Here is a 12,778-nt window from a genome sequence, read left to right on the forward strand (position 1 = left end):
TTGTTTGAATCCATGAACTACTGAGGCTTGATCCGAAATTAGAGTTCACAAAGAGACGGCTCCCCCACCCAGAGTCTCGACTCCCTTGTCTTATTGCCACCACCTCACACCGGTCCATCTTTGTAATCCTCCATCCATCCATCCATCCATCCATCCATCCATCCATCCATCCATCCACAACCCTGATTTCTCCTCTCATCCTTCTTCCTCTTATCCCTTCATCCCTCGACCTCCATCCTTGATTCCTCCCTCAGGACCCTGAATCCATCCCTTCCTACATCACCTTTGCTCTCCTCCATCCATTATACGCAATAAACTATTCTGAATCCATATCTTTATTGCCGGGGTCTTTGTTAGTGAAGTGCTTATTGATTTGAAAATCACAGTCCATTTACACACAACAATAATTTCACCCTGACAACAGTAAAAGCAGACAAGATGTTTAACTGTGATGAACAACCAGCAGAGAGAAAGTTGAAATTGAGTTCTTAGCAGAATCTTTTTTGGTTGTAGAGCAAAAGGTTTTCTGTTTTGAACCACAGTTTCACAATTTCAGTATTGTTTTAAACTTGTTTGAAAAAGGGATGTTGAATTTCTCCATCAGAATTCTACCCTAAAAATGTTACATAGAAAAGCAGCACATCCTCACGTTGAGATTGTTTGCCAAAACTGCTTGATAAATGCCTTAAGCGATTGATTTTTTTCTATTGATTGACTAACTGTTTCAGCACTGGACTGATGAATCATGAGTGCAGCATTGTGTCTCCTAAGTTCTGCGTTTTCTTGCAATAGCAAAGGCTAAATATTTGTATAGCTTAGTCATGAACTGTGAATATTTTCCATATTCCAGATACAACATCCCTCTGCTTGCTATTCATAGGAGAGCACTGTATTGGCAGTGAGATAAAAGTACGTTTTTAAAAAGACCTTTCTTTCAACGCTTCCATTTGACTAAAAGCTAACAAATATCTTATGATAAGACGCTGTATGAATACCAAGTACAAGTTGCAAAACAACCATCAATCCTCAGAGTGATCACTTAAAGGTCTACAGGCCTGGATCTCAGATAATGCCTGCTGCACCTAAAGCCTGGTGGGCTTTGAGAAAGGCCATGTCCTGGCCTGCTGTCCAAGTCTAGGCCGTTCCGCATACCCTGTCTATGAATCTTGTCAGACAGAAGGCACACCGGCTGAGCTGTTGGCCGTGCTGCTTTTGTAAATACCGGAGTGACTCTGGAATGTCAGACAGAGACTCAGACCAAGAGAAACACCGACTTTTAGTATTGCCACCTCCCGTTTGTCTCATCTACCCAACATAATACATGAATAGGATGCTGTTAATACCACAGATGTTCTGTCCAGTAGAGTAGTGTTTCCTGTTCTGCTCAGGTTCTGGATGCAAAACTACAGCATCCTGAATAACAGCTAGGTACTATTGGATCCAAAAAGCCTCCTGAAACACAAACCCAGTCAAGGAGAGACAGAAGCCGCTTTAAGGTAAAGACATATAGTCCCAATCGACTACATAAAATAACGACAGTGTATCTAGTGACTGGAAAAAAAACACAGGAATCAAAATTCAGTTACATATTAAGTGGATATATCGGCAGCAGCGTTAATGTGGGTGTATGTTGATGTATATGTGTATATGTTGACATAATTAACGAAGTGGAGCTCTAACACAGCAGCCGCACTGACATGGCTGCCCTGCAGATGTGTCGTAGACATTTTTGGTTCATTGGCCTGGCAGACGCAGGCATTGGCTGATGCCAATTATCTCAAAATGCCGGGTAATTGACTCGATTAATCAGCCATCTAAAGCAGCACCTCTATTCACTGTCTGTCTGAGACACTACCTCTAGCTCCTGCTCCTCCTCCAGAGTAACCCAGTCTGCTATGATTGGTCAACTCCCACAAGCCTGAGCAGGCCCCACCCACTGTATTTCTGTTTGTTTTTAGCAATGAGCATGCTAACGTAGCTGCTGGATGCTCATCAAAGTTACACAACGTTGCCAAATTAATTCCTGAATGAAGTTTATTTCTTTTTCAACTAACTAACTAACATTTGTGCTGCAGCATTATGTTGCACAAAAAGCAACATGAAAAAACAATTACTGGCATCCAACCTACTGCTCGTTATTTAGTTGGCTGCAAATGAGGTTTAATGTTCACACGGTTTATTCGTCCCCCACGTGCTCAACCCCTGTGCAACATGCTAGAACCAAGTTTAACACACTGAGAAACAGTAAAACTTACAGCGTCCAAGTTTGAAGTCGGATCACGGACTGCCAGTATTGATCCATCCTTGAGCTTGAACCGTTACGGCCCTCATTAATACAGTAGTCTGCAGGACAATGCACAAACACACTCCAGTTTTTCCATCGTTGTGAAGACATTTCAGTAACATTTCCACTGAAATGAAGTAACTACGGTGGGCCTATGGCCTATGGTGGGAGTCAATGAAGACCTTTGGGTTTGTTGTTTGCAGTCAACAACAGAGGAATCTGCTTACTTTGCTCGTTCCTTCATCATCTTCGTGTTACCAGAGTTGTGTTATTGAGACAACAGCAATGGTGGACAGCAAGGTAGATTCACTAAGTTTCAGTTTCACTGTCACCTGGCCTATAGGTGGCGCCTTATCATAGAGAAATGGAAGAAAAGGCTGAATACAAACACTGTCAGGCAGCACAGGAGCAGTGTTTTCTGTGGGAGACACTTTGGCCTGGACTTTGTCACTATTCATATGTTTTACATGCACAAAAAAATCTATATAACTCACAAAAGCACAGGAAAAACCCCAAAATCATAATATGGCCTATTTATTAAGAACCACAACTGGAAATAAAATAAGTGATAAAAAATAAAACCCAAGTCACTGCTATTTATAAGGAAGATAACTTTGTATGTGTTATTGTGTATGAGCTTAAACAAGTTGTCTTACACCATATATTATTTTAGTTGTAGACAAACCAGCAACTTGAGGTAATCCTAAAAAATACTGTAATCTCTAAAGCAGACAACAGAAACTGAGCTGCTTTCCCTTTTTTCTCACACACACGAGATCTCACACTGCCGGCCCGCAGACCCTCCCACTGGCCCGGCTACACAACCCACAAGGTTATTTTTATTTTTTATTATTCTTTCTAGTTGTTTCATATGAATTTAAACTACCCCTTCATATACAATTAAAACAAAAACGCCATTCTATTTTTTAAAAAATGTTTTGGATACTGAGAGAGCAGCTTTCATGTGCAAAACACAAAGAACAAAAATTATACACAAATGTATAGAAGCTGCTGTTTGCATTTCTTTGCTAAGTATGATGTTACTAATAAAAATATTATTATATCTTGTAGTGCAAGTTAAAGTGGCCCTCCTGAGATGACAATAGTAGCTGTGGCCCCAAGCCAATTTGAATTTGAGACCCCTGATTTAAAATGTCCAACAAGTGAAATTTACTGTTCATGATCAATTACTTTTCTCTGTGTAGTAAACAAAACACCCAATTTTAAGACAACAAGGAATTCATTTTGATTGTCGGCACAAAATGAGAAGCTCACAAATAAAACATCTCCATGATGACCAACGGCTTCCTTCGGGCATTTTAAAGTGAACAAAACAGAGGAAAATGAAGACAAGTGTTTGAAGTAAGAGATGAAAAGCTAGCAGAAAGACAATGGATCAAAAATCAAAGAATAGCAAAATCCTTTGAGCCATCCCTCCAAATACCACCCAAGTCATAATACCACCCAGCAAGAAAGAGAAACAGAATTCATCATCAGTCCCACTCGAAGATGACTCCTCTGTGTTTTGTCTCAGCGCACGTTGTATTCTTCACTCTGTACATTTACAACACTGCGTCTGCTGGTTGTGTAAGTGACCCGGGGTGAAGAAGTAGCCCAGTATGTCTGCCCTACACGCCCTCGCTGGTCTACGGCTGACCTCAGCACTGTTCTTAATCTCAACGGGATGACAGAAGTGCTGAGGAATTTCTCTGGTCTGTGCCTAAACCAACCTGTCAAGACGCTCTCTTTAGGCTGAGCACGTTCTTCTGTTACGTCCTCGCCGGCTCTCACGTGGCCCCGCTTTGTTGAAATATGACCTGCAAATACCAAACCATGGCCTTAGTAACCTCTCCAAACACTGCCCACCTACGTGCAGATGCATCCGGAAAATGTCTCTCCTTGCCACAGTATGTTCAGTGTAGGCTGCACGCAGATGGCAAAACCCATCCCCATCCTCACCTTACCTACCTGTACGCTGGATTGTGTTTGTTGAGGCCAAATGAGAGGTGCCAGTCTGCCTTTTTTTCTGGCCTTTGCCAAGGCTGTTCTGTGCTTGTGTAAGGCTAACGAGAGACTGCGTCCAGATGTTGGTGCACAGCTCCACAGCTGAGCAAACAGTCAGTGTCTTCTCCCCAGCATGACATGTTTAAAATGACATGCTGGTCCAAAAAGGAGGAGACCAGCTGAGTTCTGAGGATCACAGTCAAACACTCATCACCTGATCGGACAGCTTAAAGTTCAACATCCCTTGAATTTTTACTGGTTCTGGGGATGGCAATGTTGGTCTGACTTATAAGTGAGTGAAAAAAGAATGTCAAGGGAGTGCAAAGTAAGTATGTAAGAAACATGGCCACTTTTTTGCTCCTCTGACTTTTCCTCTAGTAAAATGTCTTTACAAGTATTGGATTGATTGCCATAGTTGGGGCACATATAATGTTCCCCTTAAGATTATAACTTGGTGATCTGCTTTTCATCTAGCGCCATCACCAGGTCATATTTCTAATTTGACAAATACATTGGTTTATGTCCTTATACTTGCAAAACTAATGCTATTACCTGCTAATTAGCAAATGTTAGCATGCTAACTGCTAAACTAAAATGTGAACACAGTAAAAAGTTGTAGGTGCTTATCATCAGCATGATAACATTGTCAGTGTTTAGCATTCCAGTGTTAGCATTTACCTCAATGCACTGCTGTGTAGCTGCTTGTTTTACTTAAGTTCAGATCTAGACTTTAACCCAGAACAGCCGTCTTTTGCTGAAATACTCATTGTCTGTAAATATTGTCCTGAAAATTCCTAGACAGACAGCAATGGAGTCGACTGAATAGGAGTCGGGGGATTTTCCAGACACTCTCAATAACATAGACAATCTCTTCTGGCAGGGAGGCATCTTGGCGACTTCCAACGTAAACCATTTCAATTGCGCTTAATCTTCCCGGTTCGCTGCTTTTTTAAGCTGAGACTGAGCTCTGTTTCGATGTAAATACCCAACATCTGTGCATTTAACAGTGCATACATTGTCTGGAGCCTTCATGTTTTCCAGTACATCAGTCAAAACTGGCTTCATGATATATAAAGCTCGTTGGAGAAAGTGATTTGTTTAACATCTTTGAGTCAGGTGAATCACTACCCAGTCCACAGTGAATAGAATCTGTGCAGGTTTAGCGTCTCTCCTGTCAGTCTTTTGCTGTTTGAAACAGTCTAGTGCTTGCTGTTAAAACACATTTGTCCTTGGTAAAAACATCTTTGAATGACTCTCTGGTGGGTTGTGTCAATCCTCCCACTCAGACAAAAATACCCAAATGCTGTTAAAACGCCTGTCGTCTCAGACAATCCCCACTGGAGGTGAATGAAGCCATGATGCATGAATTTCTGGGCCAGAAAGGAGTCTTTTACAGCAGCCGAGAGACATGCAGAGAGGAGAGAGTGAGAAAAGGCCTCCATTCATCGTGCTCTGGCTGTGTTTTAGTAGATATGGCACGGCTGTATAAGATCCTGCGGGTTGTGTCTTCACAGAGGCCTGTCAGCAAACATGCCGCCAGTGTCTGCCTGCAGGCCTGTTTGTCTCTGAGGCCACGATCTGCACGCATCACTCAAAGTGAAGCTCCTCCATTCAACAGGATGAGGGCGAAATACTGATTGAACAAGCCGCGTTTGTCTGCCTAGGATACTGGATTTAAAACTGTTAAAAGAGTCTATTATTGAGTGGTCCTTGGCATTTTATAATAAAACATGGGCAAGCAGCTACAATAAATAAACTTTTGCTTTTCTGGCTTTTTTAGAAGATTAAACTGATGTCTGTGGTTATCATTAAAAAAAGGAATGAGGACTAATCAGGAAGAATTGTTATAATAATAAACTCCTCTCTCCTCACCATCTTTATTGCATTAAATCAAACATACCCACAGAATATAATAAGGTTTTCAATGTTTAAGCAATATTAAAAGTTTTACATTACAGTTTTCCACATTTTTCATTCATTCAGTTATACACAAGCACACATTCATACACATACTCCAACATATATCCTTACTATTTAACATTAGATGAGATATTTGCAATTTGCTAGTGTGACCACAGAGTGGTTAAAGGATAAATCAGGTAATAATTTGTATTTTTCTTGTTATCAGTACAAACTGTGAAACCAGCAATGAATTTATTCTACTAACACATGCTGTCTGTGTATAAAAAACCTAGTGCATCTTATTCCTGTTTGCCTTAGAGCTCTAATGGTGTCCATAACACCATTGGCTGGTTTAAATGTTCCTATCACTGCAGGTTATTTTGAGTTACACATACTGTAACATAAATACTTGCACATCCAAATGCACCATTTGCTCCCGTTTGCCCAGCTGTTTTAAAGAATGTTTTACAGATTTGTCAGCTGTTTTTTTAATTGTCTTCAGTGGGAACTTATAAGCTCGAGAGCCACAGACCAGGTAAAGAAGTTTTGAGAGATGGACTAACACATTGTTGGTTTTGGACTATATAGAATATCTAATCCTATAGTAAATAAAACTGTAAAAACTAATGATGTGCACATAACAAAAACACAAAGCAGAAAAAAACAAGACAACAAGTGGCAACAAAACACACATTTCAAGCAGTAAACCAGCATTCAAGAAATAAATGTATATAAACACAGTACTTGTATTATTAATATTTTTGTTATGAATCACGGCACATTTGTAGAAATACACAATCAAGTAAATCTCACGATCTCACCAGTTCAATGTACAAAATTGGTGTAAACGTATGCACAGACTTCCAGGCAATGCAACACAAGACTAAGTAGCACACAGTTGTGATTAAACACTTCACCAATTGCACCTTTTGTTAGTCATAGAATTGATGTTGCTGTACAGTACAGGGAGAGATGTTTGCTGTAGATAGTTCTTATAAGGGAAGATTTCAACCCCTGAAAAAGGAAAGAAAAGGAAATATGAAACAGGATATAGCATCTCTTAACTGTACTGTATTTTCCATCCTGTATATAACCTATTCATTTTCAGTTTATCTAGATGTATTATTATAAATGTTCAAAATAAAAATACACCACGTTTAACAGAAACACTCGTACCTCGTTACTCGACAGTTGCGTGTCTGAACATAGATTCCCGTGTATATGATATCACATCTCACTATGTTGTTGGTGAAGTCTGACTCCAGGACGTGGAAATTGGGATTGACAGTAACCTAAAAAAACCCAACAAATAAACATAAACAAAAATTGTTGAGCAGCTCTGCAGGCAGGATAGCGAAATATAACTCCCATGTTGGGAAAGAGCAGATGATATAAAGTTAGTATGACACGTGTTACCTTCAAGATGTAGTTTCCTGGAGGTACATCAGTGATGTCAATCCACTGACAGTCGATGTTGGCAGCGTAGATGTCATGGCATCCTGGGCTCAGTCCCTGAGAACACAACCCAAACCCCCCCCCAACCCAGTGTGGTTTAAAGCTTTCACTCAGGCTCTTCAGACGACTTTGACTACTATTTTCCTAAAAGTGCTGCAAATGAAGCAGATTTGAGTTTTAGTCATACAAACAGCTCTTGGGAAGCAAAGCTGTTACAAGAAACCGGCATGAAGCAGTGCAAAGCCAGAATCACAGAGCCCAGACAACAGATATAATAAATATCCCCATGTCCTCAGGATGTTTTTCTTTATTGGCATTCACTGGAGTTTTGGTATAAAAACATTTCTCAGAAGTGGATCTGGAGGATTTGCAAAAAACTCCAAAACAACTCACCCTCACTAAATACATGATGTATTGTTTGACTAGATAAAATAAAATAATATCTTAGACAGAAACTTTGAACAACACACTAAATAGGAGAGATGCTAATCTCTATCTTCTCACATCTGACCCTTCTGTTCACCAGACCTGAAGACTGACTGACTAACTCCAGCCAAGATCACAGTTCTGTATGTCCATCTCTTTATAGTTCATATATTACGACTTATAACATTTGGCAGGTGCACCGTAACAAACCGAGACATTGCTCTTTCATTAAATATAATACAAACCAAATCAAAGATGGCGAAGGATTGCTTTTGTAGCCATTCGGAGTAAGCCATGTTTTTTGTGTTTTTTTCTCTTTTTCACCATATAAGACTGCTCCTATCTGGTAAATATCCTCCTGTAATGTATGTTTCAAACTGCTGAGTGAGGACTATGATACCATATGGATGATGATCCAGGATCATAGAAAGATACCCCACATGTAAATACTAAACTTGGGAAGACCTTAAAAGTTGTTTCCCAGCTGTAACCAAAAAATATCAGGTTGTCCTTGGAAACCAAAGTGGGTGTATAATATTCCTCCATTGATGCATTTGATTACAATGGTTCCACTCAAAACTGGTGGAAACGTGGGCTGGTTAGTTAGATAACACCAATGTCCCATGAATCTTGAACCAAAAACACTATGAAAGTGTTTTTCCACCAAACTAACTCTCTATGTTTTGGTTTCAGCAGGGAACCAATTTTTCAGGTTCCAATTTACTTTTGGTTGAAAAGCTTTGAACTGTTCAAAACTAGGTGTGGGAACTGCCGGTTCCCTGTTGGTGGAAAAGTCCTATGGGTGATTTAAACTTTAAGATGTCTGTGGTTGTTTCTTGTACTTTACAGACTGTGTAAGTTTATATTACCTGTGTATGAGATGTACAGGCGTAGCGCCGCCTGAATCCGGAGTCACAGCCTGTGTCCTCCAGGCAGAAACTGGCCTTGTGTCCCTCGGCCACTTTTCGTCCAGTGACAACATCCAGCAGGTCGTAGTTACTGAAGGCGTCCATGCTGTGGTAGTGTCTGAGGATGTAGAACATAATAGAATAGAAAATAATAAAAGCCTCTTACGCATGACTCAAACAGAGTTCAGGAATGACTTTGAGACCTTTAATACCTTCTTTAATGAATTTTTAGGGGGTGGTGTTTTTTTTTTCTTCATATCAGAGCTGAAAGGAGTTGTGCTAATAACAACATTTAAATGATGTGAGGTCATTTCACTTGTAGCCTGAGTTAACTCACTGGTGACAGCTGTGCCAGTCCCACTGATATCTCGGCTTGACAGGCAGGAAGTCGGTGGTGCCTTGGTTCTTCACTTTCTGGGGGAATCGCAGGAGGACTCTGAAGTCGATGTCTCTCACGGTGGGTCCATAAGCCGACCTTGGATGGATTACAGGGGAAACAGGCATAAGCTGCGTTGGAAAGTGCAACTGGCTGAGCTCCTGGGGCTAGTGTTCTTAAAAGTAACGGAGTGCAAAGGGTTTGTTCCATTGTGCTTAATGCTTTTGGGAAAACCAACCCAGAACATTTATGTCTTGGCAGGACATCATGTTGGAGAATCACTGCTCCATAATAAGATCAAACAGTTTCTGTAACTCTATCAACAGAACAGTTATCCTGACACACTGAAAAGTTAGGCAGACATAATTGAAAGTTATCCTAAAACAACCAGAATCTGTGTTAAGGCAAGTCAAATTAACCTTCAATGAGCAGTAAAAACAAAGGAAATACCTGTGTGTGTTGGTGTGTGTGAGTGTATGTGTGCTTCAGTGTCTACATGCTGAAGAACTGAATCACTTTTGGCACCGCAGATTACCTGGCCAGACAGTTCTCCTCAGCAGCACAGCGGAGCGCATACATCTGCATGCGCTGGATATAAGCACCTGCTTGGATGGCATATGGGTCTGGCACGAGGTCTGGCAGTCCTGGAAGAGGAAAATTAAAGGGACAACCCAATTTTTTTTTCTTAATGTTGCCTTTTCATTCATGCTGAGAATAAATCACTGAAATAGAGGGTGTGTAAGTTGGAAATGAGAGCAGCTGTTTGTGTTTGTTGGCATAATTCAAAGTGTTTCACATTCCAGAGCTGACAGTCTGGGATCCAAAACCCAAATAGGATTTTTCCCTTATTTTCATTCAGTTTTTTCCTCTACTTGAGTGAGACCTGAAGCCTTAAACTACTCCCAAAACCAACTGATTTAAAACGTATTTTTTTTAATGTAATGGATTATTATTTAGACTGAGTCGGTTTTATCCAAATTGATGCACCCACTGGACCATCATGTTGGTCTAAGATCATTTAAATCCATTTCCAATTAAGAAGGCTAAGCTCATTTCATGTGATTAGCACACTTAACGTACCATTTTGGAAATATCTTGTTCCATATCCTGTGCCAGGCGGACGGCGCGTGCGGGCCGCTGACCTCCCTCTTGTGGGATACGAGTTGTAGAAAACAGAATTCCTGTGGTTTTTAAGCGGATTTCGAGGGTCGTCGTTAACCATGTCCTCTCCATTACCAGTTGGCTCGCTTGGAAGTTCCTCACTAGTTGCAGGGAATGGAGCAGGAACCTCAGATTCCCTGTCCAGAGTTGTGGGATTCGCTGGGATGGAGTGATCCGTCTGCGCGGGTTGCCTGGAGACGGACATCGCCTCTGGCACCGCGCGTAACTGCTGGTATTGCGCACCGGGCCCTGGTTCTCCTCCTCTGGTGTGCGGTGCAGTAGCATCCACTCTGACACCTCCTCTTCTGCCTGGAAAATCTGTAAAACTCCCCGGTGCAGAGGCGTTGATAGTGTTGGTGTGATCAGCACTAAAGCGCTGCGCGCCTGGATAACCTGAAACTCCTACTCCGTGAGGACGCTCAGGCTGCTGTCTGGTCCCGGACGCACGGCTGTTAAACGACGCATATTGTCTAACAGCGTGTCCTGGCGCAATAGACCCAGGCTCTACACCGTGATCAGTCCTTAACTGTCTGGAGTCAGCCTGTCCGGGTCTCATAAGCGTCGCTCCTCTGTGCGCTCCCGGCATTTGGCTCCTGGTGCCATCCCTCAGGCTGCTCACAAAAACCCTCGACTGGCTTCTGGACCGAACCGGAGCCTGGTACTCTAATCCAGTGCTCATTAAACTATAAACTTGCCCGTTGTTCTCCCACTGAATACGGTGCCGCCAGGGACCAGCTGTGCGCTGCTGCTGCCCAAAGATGAGGAGAAATAGTCCTTGGAAAAAGTATAAAAATAAAAGTGACCATTTTGCCATGGCAGTAAAGCTAGAAAAAAAAAAAAGAATAACCCTGTAAGTCAATGATAAATCAGATTATTAGATAAATTGCTCGCACAGATGTTGCTTTGTGGGAAATGGATGAAAAGCAGGAGTGTTCCAGCTCTTACACAGAACCACATATCAGTTCCCAGGAGGGAAAGTGGAGAGGAGAGGAGGGCTGGAGTCTTTTTTTTTTCCTGGTCATTTATCGAATTCAGCCCAGTCACTTACGCGAAGTCAAACTTTCTAGCAAGACAATTTAACCCATGCCTTGCCGTAGTTAAGTTCTGTTACACAACGTTTGCTTTGTAAACTTTACGCACGGGTGTGACATGCAGTCTCCTAAATGTTGCCGTCCAATCTGGTTATTTTCAACAACCAGTCCGCTCAGTAGAGGAAAAGCAAAAGCACAGTAACTGTTGAAAAAAGTACGTTTTTGATTTCACTTACACAACAGTCTTCAGCTGAAAATATAAACATAGACCTACTGTTTAGTGAGAATTGATGTCGCCTATTAAAATGCCATTAGAGAACATAAATATTCTAAATATTTCGTTTATTTCAAGTGCACACTGTTATTAATAACAGATATCAGATGGTAGCTTTTATCCTATCGACTAACATTGTGCAATAACTTCAGATTGGCCGCACTACTTCATGTCCTCATGTGGCACCACCGGTCCGCCACACGGCGGCAGGCTGCGTCTGTGTGTTACCATCCTGCAAACACTGTTGCTCTTCAGGAACATTTTATCCCTCCTGGGAGAATCTAGGTCCTCAAAACTATTTTACTGTTGATCCTTCCTGAATTACTTCTGAACATGTGCTGTTTTGTTTACAAACGGTCCAAACATTTTGTCAACTTTATTTTATTTTGGCTAAATTCCATATTCACAGCAGCACATTTTGTAAGGTTAAGCCCTGTGTTAAGATTTTATTAAAAAACAGACTGAACATGCAAACAATTATTTCACCTGACAAAAGCAGTTAAACCTATAAATGTATATCATACATACCTTTATTATTATTTTGTTTCTTAAATTCATAAACTAACCTAATTCTAAAGCATTATCATTATTATTACATAAGTGAAAATGCTCTCCCACCCTTACAAAACATAAGCTAGGCTTTTTTTAGGCTCACTTGTCACATCTATTTAGAGATCCATTGGCTGCGCAGGCGCAACTTGGGTTCAGAGTTCAACAGACTTCCAAACGTTGTCGCTACGTGTCAAAAGCACCGTCCAGTCTGTCATGTGATGGAGTAAAGGTACAACACACAATAAAACAAACGTGACTCACCCTGATTAGATGACCTGATAATGATCATTACCTCACTTTGTTACACACTGCTGTTATTACATTACTGATTAACATTACATCTAAGTTTAACTAAATATGAGGGTTTCATGTGTAGAGGTTCTCGGAAATTAGATGAACTGTGCA

At 41.1% G+C, this 12,778-nt stretch overlaps 1 protein-coding gene across 1 annotated transcript; it reads right to left on the reverse strand.

Annotated features, from left to right (window-relative positions):
* Positions 1 to 6,129: 6,129 nt before the first annotated feature.
* loxl5b (lysyl oxidase-like 5b) lies at positions 6,130 to 11,528 on the reverse strand. The gene is made up of 7 exons (XM_051408649.1): positions 10,436 to 11,528; positions 9,891 to 9,999; positions 9,317 to 9,454; positions 8,941 to 9,097; positions 7,607 to 7,702; positions 7,367 to 7,482; positions 6,130 to 7,204 (listed from the first exon to the last, which is right to left on the reverse strand). The coding sequence occupies exons 1-7, from the start codon at positions 11,328 to 11,330 to the stop codon at positions 7,198 to 7,200; spliced, it is 1,518 nt and encodes a 505-aa protein (XP_051264609.1). The 5' UTR covers positions 11,331 to 11,528; the 3' UTR covers positions 6,130 to 7,197.
* Positions 11,529 to 12,778: the final 1,250 nt, after the last annotated feature.

The sequence above is a fragment of the Dicentrarchus labrax genome, unplaced genomic scaffold (genome assembly GCF_905237075.1).
Source record: "Dicentrarchus labrax unplaced genomic scaffold, dlabrax2021, whole genome shotgun sequence".
NCBI classification, from domain to species: Eukaryota; Metazoa; Chordata; class Actinopteri; family Moronidae; genus Dicentrarchus; species Dicentrarchus labrax.